Source organism: Mus pahari, chromosome 21 (genome assembly GCF_900095145.1).
Source record: "Mus pahari chromosome 21, PAHARI_EIJ_v1.1, whole genome shotgun sequence".
Lineage (NCBI taxonomy): Eukaryota > Metazoa > Chordata > Mammalia > Rodentia > Muridae > Mus > Mus pahari.
In genome coordinates, this window is record NC_034610.1 from 5,600,859 (window position 1) to 5,618,717 (window position 17,859).

Sequence of the window (17,859 nt, forward strand, 5' to 3'; positions counted from 1 at the left end):
ATTGTTCTAAGAGAGTCATAAGTTTACCTTCCATGTGTAGGTCAAATAACAAATGTAACTTTCAAACATGCTGCTTTAAAAGGTAGATGACAACATCTAACAGCACAATGACTTCTAATTATCTGGGTGAAGAACTTGGAACTTGGGATGTCTTCTAATGCAGACTGAGACAATCAAGACATCTGTTTGTCCTGGACAAGAGAACTAGACTGTGCATTGATACTGAAGATTCCTACAATCTATTCCACAGTTGTTAAACACTGACTATGTGTTAAGCAATAGATTGTTTAGACATCTCTGCTTCAAGGATCCTGTTCTCCACCAGGTTTATAGAATCTACACATGCTAATTTGGTGTTCAGGGTCCTGCCAAGCACCGTAAACACAAACACCTTAAATTGGATAAAAGAGCAATTCCCCTCTTCACAAAGACATAAATCAGTCCTTGAAATAGAATGCAAAAGGAAAGGCCAACTAAAAGAGTCAGTAAGAGAAAACCCAATAAATAACCAGTCTGAAATCCATTAGATTGTTGTGTTACCAAATCAGGACAAGCAGCAGCAGACACCTATCCAATCCATTATTTGTGTTTCTAAAACCCACTAGGTGGTCCAATTGTAAAGTGCTCACAGTCGCCCTGAGTGGCCTTAAGTTCTTGTCAGTGAAGTGGCCATATTTTACTGAGATACAATATTCCCTCTTGGCATGAAGAGAATAGATAAAGCAAAGGAATTAAAGCTCAAATGGGCTAATACTAAGGTATCTATACTATCAGTATTTGTGAAAACACATAATACTTGGTCAAGTATATAATCTCCCTAAATGTGCACAGATGCAAATCCTGTAGTGATGATTTGAAGTGTCACGTCACTATGTGTGGGATGTTTCTGTTCCACTCTGGGCTCATGGCTTCCCAAGATTACGTTTATTGTTTACTGTGAAATATCACCAAAATTTCAATGATGTCACTCTGGAGGTACAATGGATGAGCATCAAATGATTCAATTAATTTTCAGAGTGGTGACTTGATAGACCTTTGGTAGAATAACCTGTCGTCACTGTCATGAGCCTTATTTCAGTACAAGGAGTCTTTACAATAAGCAGTGTTTAACTTCTGCTTGTTGTACACAGTCGTAATCTCTCAGGCATGATCATGTATCACAAGCTTATGGCTTCACATCTTTTGGTGACAAAGAAGATGATTCGTGGAAAGCAGCAGTCATCTGGGAAGACAGGCAGGTCCCACTCACCTGGGCCTGCCCTGAAGTAGTCCATGGCTCTGTGAAAATTGTTTATCATTGAACAGTACTATGCTTGGCAGGTGCATGCACATCTTTCTTTAAAGCCTTTTGAGGATGGATCCTTTCAAACTCCTGTAAAGATCCATGCAATGGATTCATGTAGTCATCCAAAGATGATTCATTCCTTCATTCTCAGAGTATTCAGTTTCCAATATACTGTTTCACATATGTTGTGGTTGGAACTGGAGCTCCGCACCCCCCACCCCCTGCAGGCTTGTACGTGGGGGTTGGTTACCAGCTTATGGGCTTTCAGGAACTGATTCTGTCATGGTATTGGATCCCTTGGAACTGGAGTTATGGACCACTGTTCGTTACTATGTTGGTGCTGGGAACAGAATCTGAGTCCCCTGCAAGATTGGCAACTTCTCTTCACCACTGAACCATAAGTCTATGAATGGGCAGAGATTTCTAGTTTAATAGAGCACAGTAAAGATGAAACAACAAATTTATAAAGTTGGAATATAGTAACCATAACCTATGTCTAATATCAAAGGCAGCCTTTGTGATCTAACCCTCAGGGATCCTGCAAGAGTTTTAAAAGTTTATTTAACTCCAGAAGCTTCATTCAGAAAATTAATGGTAGTTAATGCATGGAAAGGCTTCATGAACCCCTAAAAATTCTGTTCCCTTGTCAAAAGATTTAATTTTATAAATGAGCATTAAATCATTTTATTACATAAGTAGGACTCAGATTCCTGAAGTAGATGAGAAACTTTTGGAACCTACAGGTTACACTAAATAATATTTTTAGTAAAAGTCTCACAAAATAGGTGTCAGTGTTTGTTCAGAGTGGATTTAGGAAGTTTGAAATTTTTCTTATAGGCAGTTAACCTAGACTTCTTAGCTTGTATTTTTTTTTCTTTCTTTTCCTTCTAACCATATCACAAAAATGGAATCCAGCAGCCTGCCTGTGTTTTTGGCACACTTGGCATTAATTAGGGTGCTCAGCAGCCTCCCAAGATGGATTCGCCAGCTGTAACTAGTCCTCCAGGGCTCCCATTCTTGTCAGATGCAAATCGTAACATCTTGGCACATGTATCATGTCCTCTGGAAGATTTCAGGGTTCACAAAGTGAAAATGCAAACGACTTCCGTCCTTGGTCATTAAGGCCAGCAGGAGCTCAATGTCCCTGCCATTTTAGCAGAGGTTTCTCATTAACAAGAGCACACAGTCAAACTGGGGCTCAGTCGGTCCAGAGGGCAATGATTCCTTTCTCCTTTTAATTATAATGTGGCTTTTCTAAAGCAGCTTTGGAGGAATCACAAACCTGTCTGGCTCCCAACAAGCATGGCAGTACACTCACTGTTCAGGCCTGGACTGACTGCCACCTACTCTCTTCTGCACTGCAATTTCCACGGCTCTGTTCGAAAACAACCAATCACAGAAAGCCAAGTGGCGCTAACAGAAACACCACACTCCAACTCAACAGGCAAATGCAGAAGCTTGGGTGGGCCACAGTTTGTCTGTCCTGGTTTTGATAGAAAGCTCACCTCCCAACAATCAGGCTGCTGCATACATTTTTCTTCTCCACACCATAGCTCTTCTTTCACAAGTGTTTAAGACAGAAAGAAAACTTGGGCTATACAAGAACACCTGCAGAAACACCAGAAGACAAGGAGGGCAGATGGACTAAAAGATAGAGCAGTCAGTGCTGGGCATGATGACTGGCACTCAGAGTTGCTCCCCATAGCAGGAAAACAACATTACCAGTCTCTTGGATCATGATTGTATCCAGTGAGTTCAGCCACTGCTCAGGGTGGGACCCCATTCTTCCCTACATCATGAATGTCCCACACAAGGTGAATGGCAAGGGCCTAGGTTCCTTTTACTGCACCAAAACCAAAGAAACCAAGCCAGGCTTCAGCATCCATCTCAGACTCTTCTTCCATTAAGCTCCCTTATTACCTTGGTTGTGTCCCATTTTATTCTAATTGATACTGAACACACACACACACACATACATTTATATACATAAATACATACACACACATATATACATATATACGCACATATATACATGTGCATAGACACTCATGCACATATATACATATACATACATACACATACATATATACATACATGCATACAAACACACACATAAGCTATGTTGCAATGTTTTAAGTCTTGCATTTAAATTGAGAAGTGATCAGCCTAGAACAATCATTGTATATACTACATTATAGTTCAATCATTTCTTTGTGATTAAAGCAATCATAATTCTCCCCTTTGTTCTGAGTCCTGCACTGCATTATGAAATGTATCTGTCTTGCTGTGTCAGGTGAACAAGGAGCTTATTCTTCTTCCAATCTACACCATGACACGCACGGCCAGCCTTCGCTCTCCCCTTCTCCTCTCCTCCTGGTTAATTCCTACTCTACTTCAACTGACGTGAGAACATGTGCCTTAGTTGTCACATGCCGATGTGCATTTTTAATAGCTTAAAATGGAAATAAAACCTGACAGAATTGAAACTAGAAACCAAAACAGCTTTATATCCTCTTTCATGGCTCCCGTGTACCTTCACATGTATCATAGCCCCCCTCAGCAGTCAATATTACCCTCTTGCCTCCTTCCTAAATTTTAGATTGGACCCACCCTGAGACTTGGTTAGATATATACATTTACTCATTATAGGCTAGGATCCACCTGAGAATAAACTAGCAGATTTTTTTTTATTTTTATAATCTTTTTTTTTGTTTTTTTTTATTATTATTGTCTTTATTTACATTTCAAATGCTATCCCGAAAGTTTCCTATACCCCTCCCCCCACCTCTGCTCCCCTACCCACCCACTCCCACTACTTGGCCCAGGCCTTGCCTTGTGCTAGGTCATATAAAGTTTGCAAGACCAAGAGGCCTCTATTCCCAGTGATGGTCGATTAGGCCATCTTCTGAAACTAGCAGATTTTGTTGCGTTTTCCTGAGTTGGGATAACCTTGATTAATATTGAACTTTCTACGTCCCTCTGTTTCCCTGAAACATTCCTGGTTTTGATGTTCTTTCCAGCTGAGTAACATTCATGAGCTCTTTCTTTGACTGGTAATTTTATTTCCTTGATGCTTAGCTTCTGCAGTTCTTTGTAAATCAGTGTATCAGCCCCTTGTCTAACATACAGCTGGTGAAGATGTCCTGCGTCCCCTAAGTGAATTGCTTCACAGAAAGTGTCCAGGGGCATGCAGGGGCATTCTCAGTTTCATGTTGTCCCATCTGTTGATACCTGGAGTTGGTCCCTATGTTAGTGATGCTCTCCGCAGAAAACTCTTGCCCATCCCCCACAGTCTTCAAGAGTATTCCCTGTGTTTTCCTCTGGCAGTCTTAGTGCTTCTCTTTGAAACAATAAGTTTCACTCTAAGTTGATTGATTTTTGTACAAGATGAAAGATACAAGTCTACTTTGATTTTTCTGCAGGTGGGGATCCAGGTTTCTTCAGACCATTTGTTACACTTGTTGTTTGCCTCCTTTATCACTAATTGGGTGTCCACAGCTTTGTGTTTATTACTGGATCATCTATTCTTCATTGGTCTAACTATTTCTTTGCAAATTCCAGGCTTTACCACTATGGTTCTGTAGAATGATTTGCATTACAATACCTCCAGCTATGTTCATACTCCTTAGTATTGCTTTGGCTATTCATCTTCTTTTGTGGTTCTAGTGAAATTTCTAGATCTGGGATGTACAACATCAGATTTTTGATGGACACTGCACTGAATCTGTTTGTTCAATTTGGTACAGTAGCCATTTTCATAATATTTTTTCTGCTAATACAGGATCATGGAAAATTTTTTCCACTATCTAGTGTCTCTTTCTCTCTCCTTTCTCCTCCTCCTCCTCCTCCTCCTCCTCCTTCTCCTCCTCCTCTTCCTTCTCCTCCTCTTCCTCTTCCTCCTCCTTCTTTATGGTAGATATGTGAATGGAGCTGTCTGGGTATTGAAGTTGTGAGAACCATTTTTGTATTACAAAAGAACCCAACATATATTAATCATTGAGATGGTGATTATGAAGTTGGATTTTCTTTTCAAAATTTTACTGACCATTTGTGCATCCAGAATTAGACACAAATGGTCATGGAAGACATTTGAGTGGCACATGGATGGTGACGGCCATTTGTCAAGCTGTCAAAAGCATCTTGTTTTCACATGTAAAGAGCAACCTTTACAACTCTTCAGCTCTTATATGACCCACAATGTAAACAACTTTATTTTTAGGAAAGGCGTTCTGTAACCTAAAAAATTTCCCTTTTATCTTCTGTTTAAAGCTATATTAAATCAATCTATTATCATGTTATTCAATATGCAAACTATAAACCATAAGTATGTTTTATAATAAAGTATATTTTTTTCTGAGAACCTGGTTCCTCTTATTATGTCCTGCCCCCTGTCAATATGTTTATTATATATTAGATAGCTAAATTTCAAAAAGTGAGAGAGCTGGGTGAGAAGACACATGCGTGTTATCCCAGGACTCAGGAGACTAAGGCAGAAGGACTAGACATTTGATGACAGTCTGGCTTTTACAGTGACAACCTATTTCAAAGGCAAGGATAGGAAGATAGGAAGGAAGGAAGGAAGGAAGGAAGGAAGGAAGGAAGGAAGGAAGGAAGGAAGGAAGGAAGGAAGGAAGGGGAACCATGAAAACCTAAAAGAATAAAGGGTAGATACACCATTTTTTTTATGTCCTTGACAGACTGCCTGCCTGACTTGCCCTCCCTAACTCTTTTCGGGAGGACATTCCATCTTCCTTGGGGCACATAGTTTCCATACCCCAAGGCACACTGTAGCCTGCTATCCATATGCAGTTATTCATTAACATTTTCCTGCCAAATGTGAAAAATAAGAGCTGAAGAATGGCAAGGGCCGCTTTTACATGTGAAAACAAGACACTTTTGACAGCTTGACAAATAGCCATCACTGTCCATGGGCCAGGCAGGGGAGGTGCAAAATGTACTTGACCTACTTGCATTTGATAAGTGAACCCTCAGAAGGGTAAACAGAAATGTTATAAGTAATTACAGGACAGTGCACAGTGGCAATTGGAAAGAGCAGGGGGTGAGAAGTTCTGTTTTTAGAACCCTGTGCAGGCTTCTTGGGAAAGAATACAGCGCTGTTTTTCTTCCTGTCTCTTGGGGTCCTCCAAAGTCAATCAAGCAATGTCCTCAATACTCTCCACAAACATCTTACATTTTTACCTCTATCATGAAAAATGATACTCTAGTAGGAATTTCTGTGATGAAGATAAAATTAAATCTCTGGCTGATTCCTAATGTGTTTTTAATAATCTGATGTGAAATCAACTCTAACATACTCTAGCATGTCTGCCAACTGTTTTATTATTTTGTAGAAGGTTCTTTCAAGAGGATCTCCTTAAAGCTCTCCAAAAACCCCAAGAAATTCACACCCTCTGGCTTAAAGTCATTAGCATGCAAAACACACTTTTCAAGTATTTGAGATTTGATTTGGGAATAAAATGAAGATTGCATCTGAGGCCTATCATGTTATCTCATTAGCAGGCCTCCATGACTGGTTTGTACTTGGATGGTCCGAGCTCATCTGTGGTCTCAGAATCATTCTCATCTTGTACTACATCTGGGACTGGCAAGGCATTATTGATAAGAAGGGTTCTCTAATAATTGTGGTGCATCTATAAATGGTGTGGGACCAGACTGCAAGTCTTTATATACCATCGATTTCAATTTCTTTTGCATTTGTCTATATCTATAGCTTTCTAATTTATATTTAAATCTATAGATTTATATCTTCTATTTTTATGTTCATAAGTTGAATTTCAATAATTTATCCTGGCCTGTAGTATCTCACCAAAACTAGTCTCTTCCACAGGGTGCTCAGCTTTAAATGGAATATGTCTACTTTATTTTTTCCTACTGAGGCTTTAGGGAATCATTAAATAAGTAGGTAAAAAAATTAAGAGCCAAAAGGAGTAGATAGCTCTAACCGATGTGCAACCAATATCATGTGTGTCACTGTACACATAAACCCACAGCTGACACACAAGACTTGCATCCTACAAGGTCAAGCATCCCAGACTGCATCAAGGAGGAGCTCATAAAGTCCCAGCCCTAACTGAGGAGTGTCCTATGACTGCCATGGAAGGAAGAGTTGGTTTTCCTCAGAGACAGATGCCCTGGGAGTCTCGCCATCCTCTAAGAGACAGTCCTACATCCATGCACGCAGGGCTGCATAGACTCTGGGTTTTAATTAAAAAGGAACAGAGGAAGTTGAGAGGAAAAAAATGGTTGGGTAACTCAGGAAGGAATCATAGGGCAGGGAAGGGAGAAGTGGAGTTGATCAAAACAAATTCATGTATGAAATTCTCACACCATTAAATGAGCTTACAAGGAGAAGTCTCTACCAAGCCTGGAGAGAAAGAGTTATATAGTAAGAAAATTTTTCATATGATTTGTATGTGGTAGTAGTGAGTCTTGAAAATGCTGAACAAAGTTAACAAAGTTTTTTTTTTAAGATTTGTTTATATTTCTACTTCCCCCCTCCTGTGTGTTTGTGTGTGTGTGTGTGCACGTGTGCACGTGTGTGTGTGTGTGTGTGTGTGTGTGTGTGTGTGTGTGTGTAGGTCAGAGGACAACTTGCAGGAGTCTGTTCTGTCCTTCTTCTAGGTGGATCCTAGGGATTGAACTCAGGTCAGGTGGTCAGACTTAGTGCCAAGCATTTTTATCCAACGAGCATCCTACCAGTCAAGGATTTAATATTTTAACTTAAAAAAATGAAAAAATGGAAAGCCATATGATATAAAGTTGATCTTCCAAATTTAACTACTTGACTGCAATTAACAATAGGCATGACTTTACAAGGCGCTAACATAAGATTATGCCTACTTTACAAGGTAAATATTTAGATGGATTAGGATAGTTACTAATTCTTCTGACTGTTGAACTGAAGTTATGGATGGAGATGGTCCTTGGGCAAAACTTTTCAGTTGCTCAGACGGCATCATGTTGCCTCTGTACTTGTGGTGAACACATGGGCGCTGTCTGTGCGATGGAGATAATGGCAGACCTAGCAGAGTAATTCACAAAAGGAGACCTGGTGTGGAGGAGGATGTGCACAGATGTGCCTAGGTCTGCCTGGTTTCATTCACACCAAGTCCAGATGCCATGACACTGGACAATGATTTGCAAACTGATAGGCCGTGTCACTTTTGCCCTGGTCTCCTGGTGCTCTCTCCATGCAGCAAGGGTAAGGTTCCCCAAATCAGACTATGTTCTCCATTGCTCCAGGACCTTCAGCTGGCTCCCTTCTCCTGAGGGTAAATTCCAGGACCAGGGAGGCCCTGCAAGACCGTGCCCCATCAGCCACACTCTGTGGCCTTAACTGTTATTGCTCTCCTCCCTCTCTAAACACGGCTGTATCTCAGGCTCATGGACTTTGAGGAGGCCTCTCTGAGCTGTCAGAAATGATGCTGTCTCTTCATCTTCACCCCAAATGTGAGTATATCTCAGAGTAACCTGAGGATCCCTTTTTTTTCCTGCTAGATATTCCACAGGAAACACTCTTGCTAGTGAATCAGCCTTCACTGTTACCCTCCTACAGCTAGAATGTGCCCAGTGTGGGGAGGCTTTCTTCTGTTTGTTTTCCTGCTATATCCCAGTGTCTGGACCAGTGCCTGGCACAGGGCTGGGATCCAGTGCCTGTGAGTTTACATGATTAGTTTTGTGGTAATGTTAGCGGAGAGTCCTGCTTTTCCAGACCCTGTAGCTTCATTTTATTTTCAGGAATTGACGGATGCCCCTTATTCGGGAAACACAAACAACATGTAAACTTAATTCAGACACATGGACTCCAAGGCCAAAAATAGCTCATTCTACATTCACATTCCAAGTTTGTAACATAATATATATTGTATTCACTAAGTGTATTTTGAACAGTACTTTTTTTTTTTTTTTTTTTTTTTTTTTTTTTTTTACTGTCTAGGGCAGTGCTACTCAGTTTATTTCCTGGCAGTGCTATCAGTATTCCCCAGGGACCTGTTAGAAGAACAGGTTCTTAGTCTCTGTCCCAGGCCAGAGGGGTGGAGCTCAGCATTCATAAGCCTGTGGGTGAGCCTGGGGAGCCCCACGCTCAAGAACCATGGCTCCTTCCAGTCCCTTGACTTATTAGCCTTAATGTCCTATACCTGCAAGTACTGTGAACTTAGGATAAGAACAGAGAAGGTGACCCCTAGAGAAACAGGTTTATTTGAAGAAACAGGGAAATGCATTGTAGGGTCTGTAGGCTGTGGAGGATCATAGAAGCATCCCAAGACATTGATTATGAGTGAATTCTAAAGGCCAAGAGGAAACTGTGAGCTCTTTCCCAACAAACATCATGGGTTAGGGTGCCCTGTGGCAGTTCCAGTGTGACATCACTGGAGGACACAGCCAGTGCTAGGCAGGTGTCCTTGGGGAGACCATTTTGGGGTCAGTTTAGACATGATGGAGTCCCTGATATAACCCTGTTACAGGGGCATGTGATGGGCATGGAGGAGTTTCTCATAGACTTTTAAAATTCTTTAAAGTTTAGGGTTGTGTACACAGGGTATTCTAGTCAGACTTGTCTCAACTCTTCTTTGGGTCCCAAGTGATTTCACTGAAACATTGACAAGTACCATGGTATAAATAGTATAAGTGTGTTTTATGTAAATCATCATATGACCTCTCTTAGTTAGATACATTCTCTTGCCTACAAATACCTGAAAGGCACACTCTTGGACTGCAGACATTTTTTGTAATAAAGAGTTAAACAGCTTTTTCTGGGGAAGGGAAGGGAAGGGAAGGGAAGGGAAGGGAAGGGAAGGGAAGGGAAGGGAAGGGAACCGGGCACTGCACAGCAGGGCAGAGCAGAGCAGAGCAGAGCAGAGCACAACAGAGCACAACAGAGCAAAGCCGACTCTCCCCTCTGGTCCACACATACACATACAGTGTCTATAAAAGCAGGCAGAAAGTTGGTGTCTCTGCCTTCATTTGTATCTGTCTCCTTTACTGCCTCATGAGAGTGGATTGGATTCCCACTCAACTCTGCATGCAGACATGATGCTCACATGAAGACTGGCTGGACCAAGCAACTCGTCCTTCTCCTTCAAGGATGAAGAGAAAGTATGGGTAATGAAGGGACACACTGCCAGTGTATTACTGAACAGCTTTCTTTCCCTGTGCTTAGATGCAGACCATGAGAATGGAACCACCCTCCTTATGTTCTAGACACAGCACAGCCCTACAGGCAGCTCACCCTTTTGTGTCACTGATCCCTAAGTAAAACCAATTATTCTATGAAAGGAACCATGGAGCTCCCTGTCCCTGCTCACCAATGAAGCAGGAGCTAGTATCTCCTGATACAGACAGAACTGGGCCTGGAATTATGGGACTTCTCCAGGGTCTCACAGAGCCAGCCCTGAGAACCAGGCTGAAGTGTTAGCAAGGCTGATTAATCAATCCTGTCTACCACTGCCCCTGATCCAACTCCTCCTCTATTTATACGTGAGGCTCATGTCAGAATCCTGAAGTCAAATCTGAGGATGCTGCTCCCATTTTCACATTACAGCTACAGTGACTAAATCCTCTCCTTGATTTTTCAGCCTGGCTTTCTTGCTTTGGTTTCTGGATTAAAAAGCCAGTCATCCCTCCCCCCCCACCCCAGCTGCTTCTAGTGCTGTTTTTAGACGAACCCCTAATTAAACCTAGCTGTTGAGATCGTAAACACAGACTGTATTAAACTGAATAAGGTATTTAGTATATACCTATAGATGATTATTTTGCTCTTATTCTTGATGAGAAAATGAGTAGAAAGGTTGGATTTTGTTCAAAAGTATAAATAAGTATATATTTTATTTTTTAGAAAAGTTTGAATATCACATTATATAATTAGTTGATGATCTACTGATATAATGAACTGATTTGGTCAATAAACATCTGAAAAGTATGAAGAATAAACTATTTTAATGCTGTGTTTAACTCTCAACCATACTCACTTTGCACAAAACATATATGGTCAACCTATTGATGAAAAATACATATAGATTTTTTGTTGATGTTTATATAACCTATATTTCACTAAACATCCATTGGTAACTCACAAATTAAAAAAATCTTAACTCTATGATTTGTGGATTTGCTAATATGACATATTCAGACCATTTTTTAAACTATGGAATCACCGCAGGTACTCCACACCATACCTTAAAGTCAGCTATTCTTTCTATTTTTCATGACCTCACATGTGACTGCCACAGTCATGTGTACAGGTGTCACAGAAGATGCCTCTTTTGAGGCTCTCTCATGTCCATGAAGCTCTGGAACTGCTGTCTGTGGCAGCTTCAATAGACTGACATCTGCAGGGCTATGCACAAACCACCGAACACCCTACGCCTGGCCCATCACAACGCCCTGTGAGCTCGATGGTTTTAACTCCCACTGTGGGACTGTTGGTCAGGGTATGAGCACACTGCAGTCCTGATTTCTTAAGACACTTTTCCTCCTAAGTGGGTTTGATCTTCTGCCTGTGCTGCTTGTGTGTCCGTCAAACGGCTAAGCATTATAATCCCCCCCCCCCCCCAGCACTGACCACTCCTTCTCTGAGGGTCAACCCTCACGTATTTACCTCAGACCCTTTCTTTCCTGAGGTAAATTCTTCAGCAGGACTTCCAGTCTGAGGGCAGACAAGCCTGTGCAGGCTTTGAAGGCTGTCTAAACCCTGTCCTTGAGCGATAGATTTTTGGGGTGTGTGTGCTAAGCTGTAAGTTCAAGGCACTGGCCTTGGCAGTAGGACACTGCTCCACTCACCCTATTCTCTTACTTACCTTGGGAGCCATTCTAGTTTCTGCTCGCATCTAGCAAAGCTTGGCTCTCTTTAATTTTAAGACCTCTTTGTCCTGGGTGTTTCTTCCTTTATGAGATGAGTTCATATCTATTTGTCAGGTGTGCTGTTGTTTACTACATGACCATTCATGGTCTTAAAAATCAACTAGACTGTATATATTAATTTTAACAAGAGGAATTTTCTATTGTTTTAGCCTTTCATCTTTCTGGTCTCAGGAACCTGATGCTGAGAAAACAGGCTAGTTCAGGTCTCCTTGTATCGATATAGAAGAAGAAATAAACTGCTCTAGAGTGTCAATTATTGGTTTTTACCTGAATGCATAGCCAAAATTACTACTGTTCTACCATTACTTATTCATACTTGATAATAAAAGCTCAGGGAAATATATAAATATCATCAATGTTACAAAATGATGACTGTAAGCTAGGATTTGACTCTCTGGACCTTCCCTAACCCTAATCACAAACATGGAATTAAGGTATGGGACCGTTGGGATCTCAGGAGTGGGATTAATGTCATAAAGATGAATTCATGACTGACCACTACAATTAAACAAGAGAATATTTCACCTGGAATGTATAGAGCCCAGATAATATGAACCTCAGAATATGTTTCTGGCATGAGGATTATTTTGAGCCACTCTTGAAGAGTCAGTGAACCCATCATTTGCTTTTTTCCCCCTAAGACTTGAATCCCTTCTGCAACATGAAGGCACGTTCCTCATCTCTGTGAAAGTCACCAACAAGATGCCTTCTGGGGAACAGAAGCCAGACTCTTCCAGGTTTCATGTCCTGGGACCTCTACTTGAATTGTCTAGCCTTCAGGACTGTGAGGAAGACATCTCCATGCACTAGACGCGTCCAGTCTTGAGCATTTGCTGCTAGATAAATTTGCTGATGCAACTTCACCTATTTATAAAGGAAAATGCTTGAAATGAGATGGGAGGATACTGACATCATGACCCGAGGTCAGAGAGTGCGAAAAAGAAATAAAAACTGAAAAATGTCATTGCCTTTTAATATCTTCTCTACAGCACTGAAAATAGTCAAGGAAGATACAGTTAAGAAAGTAAGAAATTATAGAAAAGCAAAGTATGAGGCAGACATATGTGCATCTAGTTGTATACCAGCCCCTAACTTAGCTTGTCACATGTCTTTAACCCCCCAGCTCCTCAAAGGAGAAACATATAACGTAGTGTTCATGGCCCAAGCATCAGCAGCATCCCTTATGTCTGCTCTGCAATGACCTCTGTCCTATTGTACTTGCTACTCCATGTACTACCCTCACTGTCTACAACTGCGTCTCCTCAGGATGTCTCCCTGTGGTGACTTAAGAGATTCCAGCCTCAAACATACAATAAACCAAGTAGGTACAGGCCAACTCTCTGGAGAGTCACTTAACAAACACGTTCAGTAGCCATAAGCAGAATCACAGCAGTTACCTGGACCTCTGGCTGCTTCTGAATCCCTCTTACTGTCTGTGTCCAGAATGACCGCTAGCCCCACGGAGTCCGCCGGCAGGGTATGGCTGCTGAGGTCCACTCGCGTCAAGCTTCTGGACTCCCATACAGAGCCCTCTGAGGTGCTCTGGGGTTTGTCCCCTCCAGATGCATTTGTTTCATGACTCGTCCTCTGTGGTCTCTGTATTATGTGTACAATACTCTGCTGTTCCAGGTCACAGCTCTGTGTAGGGGCCAGGCAGAAACACAAGAAAATGAAAAGCGTTATATGCAAGCAGAGCTTAAATTGTCCTCTCTGCTAGAGTATATAAAAATAGTTTAAACGCTACTTAATAAGTTCAATTCCTACCAGTAACAGTGGCACTGAAAAGAAAGAAAGTAAGGTATGTTTGGTTGACTTATGAACATTTGCTCTGCCAGTGGGGCCACAGAAGGTATATATTGCATGTCACAGGCAAACAACATGGAACTAGGGCTAGATGTGGACAATTGAAAGGAAGTTACAAACTATGGAAACATCAGAAGATGGTGAAACTTAGTAGGAAAGCAGATCCTAAGGCATCCATAAGTGCCCTGCAAGTCTTACTCACTTAAGACCAATTTACCTCTCGAGTGCTTTGTCCTTAAGTCATTTAATTTAAACACCGGTAGTCATTTCTGCTTTCTAAAAGCACTGAAGGTTATTATCAATTACCGGGTACTTCTATGCAGAATCATAATGACGGTGCTCGTGGCTGACTACCCCTTCCTGTCCTTGCTGCTAGGAGCAAGCATACTGTGGTACCAATGAGGAAGCTGGTGAAGGGTTTGTCTGCCCTCATGTCTACCTGTGATTAAAATCTGTAACACTTACTATAAAACCTTCTGTGCTCCTATCTTGTTTACGAACAGGAGCCTGTAAAACCTAGAATAAAAGAGTCAGATATTTGCTAAGGCAAGACCGAGACTACCCTAGGTCAAGTCCTACTTTAGAGTTAGTAGTAGCTAGAAACACCATTCTTCTGCCTTTTCTAACAGAGCCAGGATCTGGCTCCTCCCTTAATGCCCACATCTCTGTGCTCATTGGTTTATTGCTATCCTCTGTCATTGTGATAATGGTCAATAGATACAATTACATAAAAGACACAGTGCATTCTTCCTTCTGTGTCTTCCTTGAGCAACTCTTTATTCTCACCACCACAACTCTTTGAGAACTGGGATCTCTGCCACTTACCTGAATCCACCACCAAGGACACTACAGCTTGGTGTCTGCCTTCTCTCGTGAGAAGATGGCTAGAGTGCAAGCATTCCAACCTCTTGCCATCCTCCTGCTCTTGCTTCTATAACTCTGACAGGCTTGCTCTGCCCTTAGTCCCAGAGTCTCTCCACAGTGGCTCTTACTCAAAGTGTCACTATCTCCTACCCTTATCATCCTCTGTCCCCAAGGCCTCTGCTACCTAACCCCCTTATTTCTATCAAAGCACTGCCTGCAAATTTCCACAGCATCTCAAGCACCCTGCTCTCACCCCGCCCCCACTCTGTGCTTTAGTTTCCGCATTGACAATAATATCATGAGTATCAAAGACTGCTCTGGAGACTGAGAGAAATGTAAAGGATCCAATACCTATCACCTATCAGTCTTGAAAATGCAAGGCCATGGCCCTACCTTGTTTATGTATGTGGTCTCAGAATTATATTTAGTTTTTCTACTCCTATGATCCTGATGGAAAACATACAGAGAAGGCAGAACATGCAAACAGTATAAATGTGGAAATTCTGGAAAAATCTCAGCTTTCTATGTTCTAAAAAAAAAAAAAATTAAAAAGAATTCCTCTCTGCTCAAGTTCTCTTTGGATGCAAGAAGAGCTTGGGCATATTTTCTGGAGCAAATGAGAAAGAAATCTGAGAGATGAGCCACCCTCTCCTCTCATGTCCAGACTTCTCTGGCATTCAGAATGCCCAGCAAAGGGATTTCAGCAGTTACAGTGGTATTTACAGAACATATTTCTAAGTCTCCATCCATGGTTCTGAGATCTGTAATTGCTTAATTTTTTAACTCTCTCACAGAAAACACTGTTAATCTAGAGGTCCCTTTGCCAGATGGTGTACTTGCATGTCATGCCAACATAGCCCAGAGCCATGCTAATAGCCAATTCCATGGACAGTAAGCTAGATAAAGTTCAGCTGTGTGGCCATTCCAAGGCCCCAGTAATATGCAGTTCACACATTAGTCAAACCCTGCCTCCCCCCCTGCCGCGCCCCCCCCCCCCAGATTTTAGGGCTAGAGATTTTAGGTAGGAAGACCACCGACAGGTGGAGCTATCCAGTATGATTGCATAGTCCCTCAGAGTCAAAGCAATCTCCCCATAAACACACTAATATTCTTGGCAGGAAAGCAAAACAAAACCACTGCCTAATAAGCAAAGAAAATAAATTCATTTTTTGTTTGTTTATAGTAACTTGTTTCCCTAAGAAGAAGGACAGTGGCTGAGTGTTTTATAAGCAAAACGGGTAAATATTCCTCCAGCTGGGCAGATGTTAAATTTCGATCAGTGTGGTAGACCTGTTGGAGAATGAGAGCTCCATTAATGTCTCTGGCTCGCTCCAATAGGACCTGTGGTACACTGTTATTACTCCCGAAAGGAATGACCAACTCTCATCCGGGCTGCCAGAGTCTGAGGAGACCTAAAAAGAAGACAAAACAAGCAAACCCCTCCTTTTTACTTCAGAGTGTGATACTCTAATAAGACCTTGGAAATGAGAAACGCTTTGAAGACTGGATGATGCTTATCTATAACACAACTCTGCACCTGAGGCTCAGGGATCATTATGGAAAAGGAGGGCAGAAAGACTGTTAGAGCCAAAAGATCAAGAAGTTTTCTATGAACTTGTATCTCCTAGGAATTTCAGGAGCTGCACCCATAGACTCTCAGCCTAAACACAAGCTGAGCTAGAAGGACACCAATAGACATGCTAACGTGGACAAGGCCTCAACCCAGGCAGAGAAATGTATGCAGGCAGGGCGTGCTGAGAGTGGGCGAAACAGTCTTCCCCAGGGAAGAGCACATGGATTGTTTATCCCATACCAAATGGTCAACTCTGAAGACATACAAATGGCAACATTAGACAGATAAAATATGTTCTATTTATATATTTAGTAATGCATATATGTGTGTGTGTATGAGTTTATTTGGGTGAATATACATATATATGTTAGAGATATATGTGTGTTGTGTATCTATGCATGTTTACATGTATATGTTAGGAATATATTTGTGTATACATGTATATGTATATGTATGTATACATCCATGTTGAGAATATATGTGTATGTCTCTATGTCAGTATACATATATGAATGTTAATAAAAATTAGGCCATGGACTTTGAAAACGATCAGGGGGAAGGAAGTGGGGAAGTGGAAAGGGGAAACGATCTAATTATACTATAAATTCAAAAATATGAGAAGTACTTGAAAATGTTCTTGAATTCTGAAGCCTTGAAAAATAAGTATATTCTGTGACAAGAAAAGTTTCTAGAAAATGGAAAGTTATAAGCATGTTACCAGATGCTCGACACGGAGCCTCGGAGAACAGCCTCTGCCAGTTTCTAAGGAGATGCTGGTACCAGCACAGCATGCCCCACAGAGAGCCTGAGTACCAGGATCTGCTGAGTCTGCATGGCTCTCCCAAAACTCAGATGCTGAAAATTGATTACTTGTGTGATCTCAAGGATGGAGGTTCTGTAGGAAGTGAGCAAGTCTTCAGGTTGGAGGAGGAGGATGCTGTCAGAAGGCATAGCACCCTTGTTAGCTGGAGCCTGATCTTGGGGTTCCCAAATGACAGGCCTATCAGAAACAAATGTATGTTCTTTATAAATTTTCCTGAGTAAGGTATTCATGTAGCCACATAATCTAGTAAGAAACAATACTGTTAATGGTTAGAGCTGTGCTCAGGACACATAAAGCTAATTGCACATCATTTATTGTAGCCACTGCTGTTCTCATTTCTACTGTGTGGAAACCAAGGAGCCAAGGAGCCACCAAGGAGTTAAAAATGGGCCTAAGGTCACCCGGTCTTCAGTGTGAAAGGAGGCCTGCCAGCAGCTTTATTCAAGCTGAATCTAAAACAGAAATGGAGACATACGGTGGGCAGAACAGGCTGAGTCTACAGAAGGATACTGTGGAAAGTGGGCCTAGAAAGTCCAGCAGAATCAGCACAGGGAGAAAGGATTGAAAGAAGTATACTGCCCAATACCAGTGTGAGGAATTCTAGAAAAGGAAATTCTCAGGCAGAGTAAA

At 41.6% G+C, this 17,859-nt stretch overlaps 1 protein-coding gene across 3 annotated transcripts in view; it reads right to left on the reverse strand.

The window, feature by feature from the left end:
* Positions 1-17,859, reverse strand: part of Prkn (parkin RBR E3 ubiquitin protein ligase) — a 1,168,744-nt gene that overhangs the window by 790,941 nt on the left and 359,944 nt on the right. For all 3 annotated transcript variants that reach the window (XM_021221288.1, XM_029533198.1, XM_021221289.1), the window contains exon 3: positions 13,564-13,804. In XM_021221288.1, the coding sequence (XP_021076947.1) occupies positions 13,564-13,804 (241 nt within the window). The remainder of the gene's footprint in view (positions 1-13,563; positions 13,805-17,859) is intronic.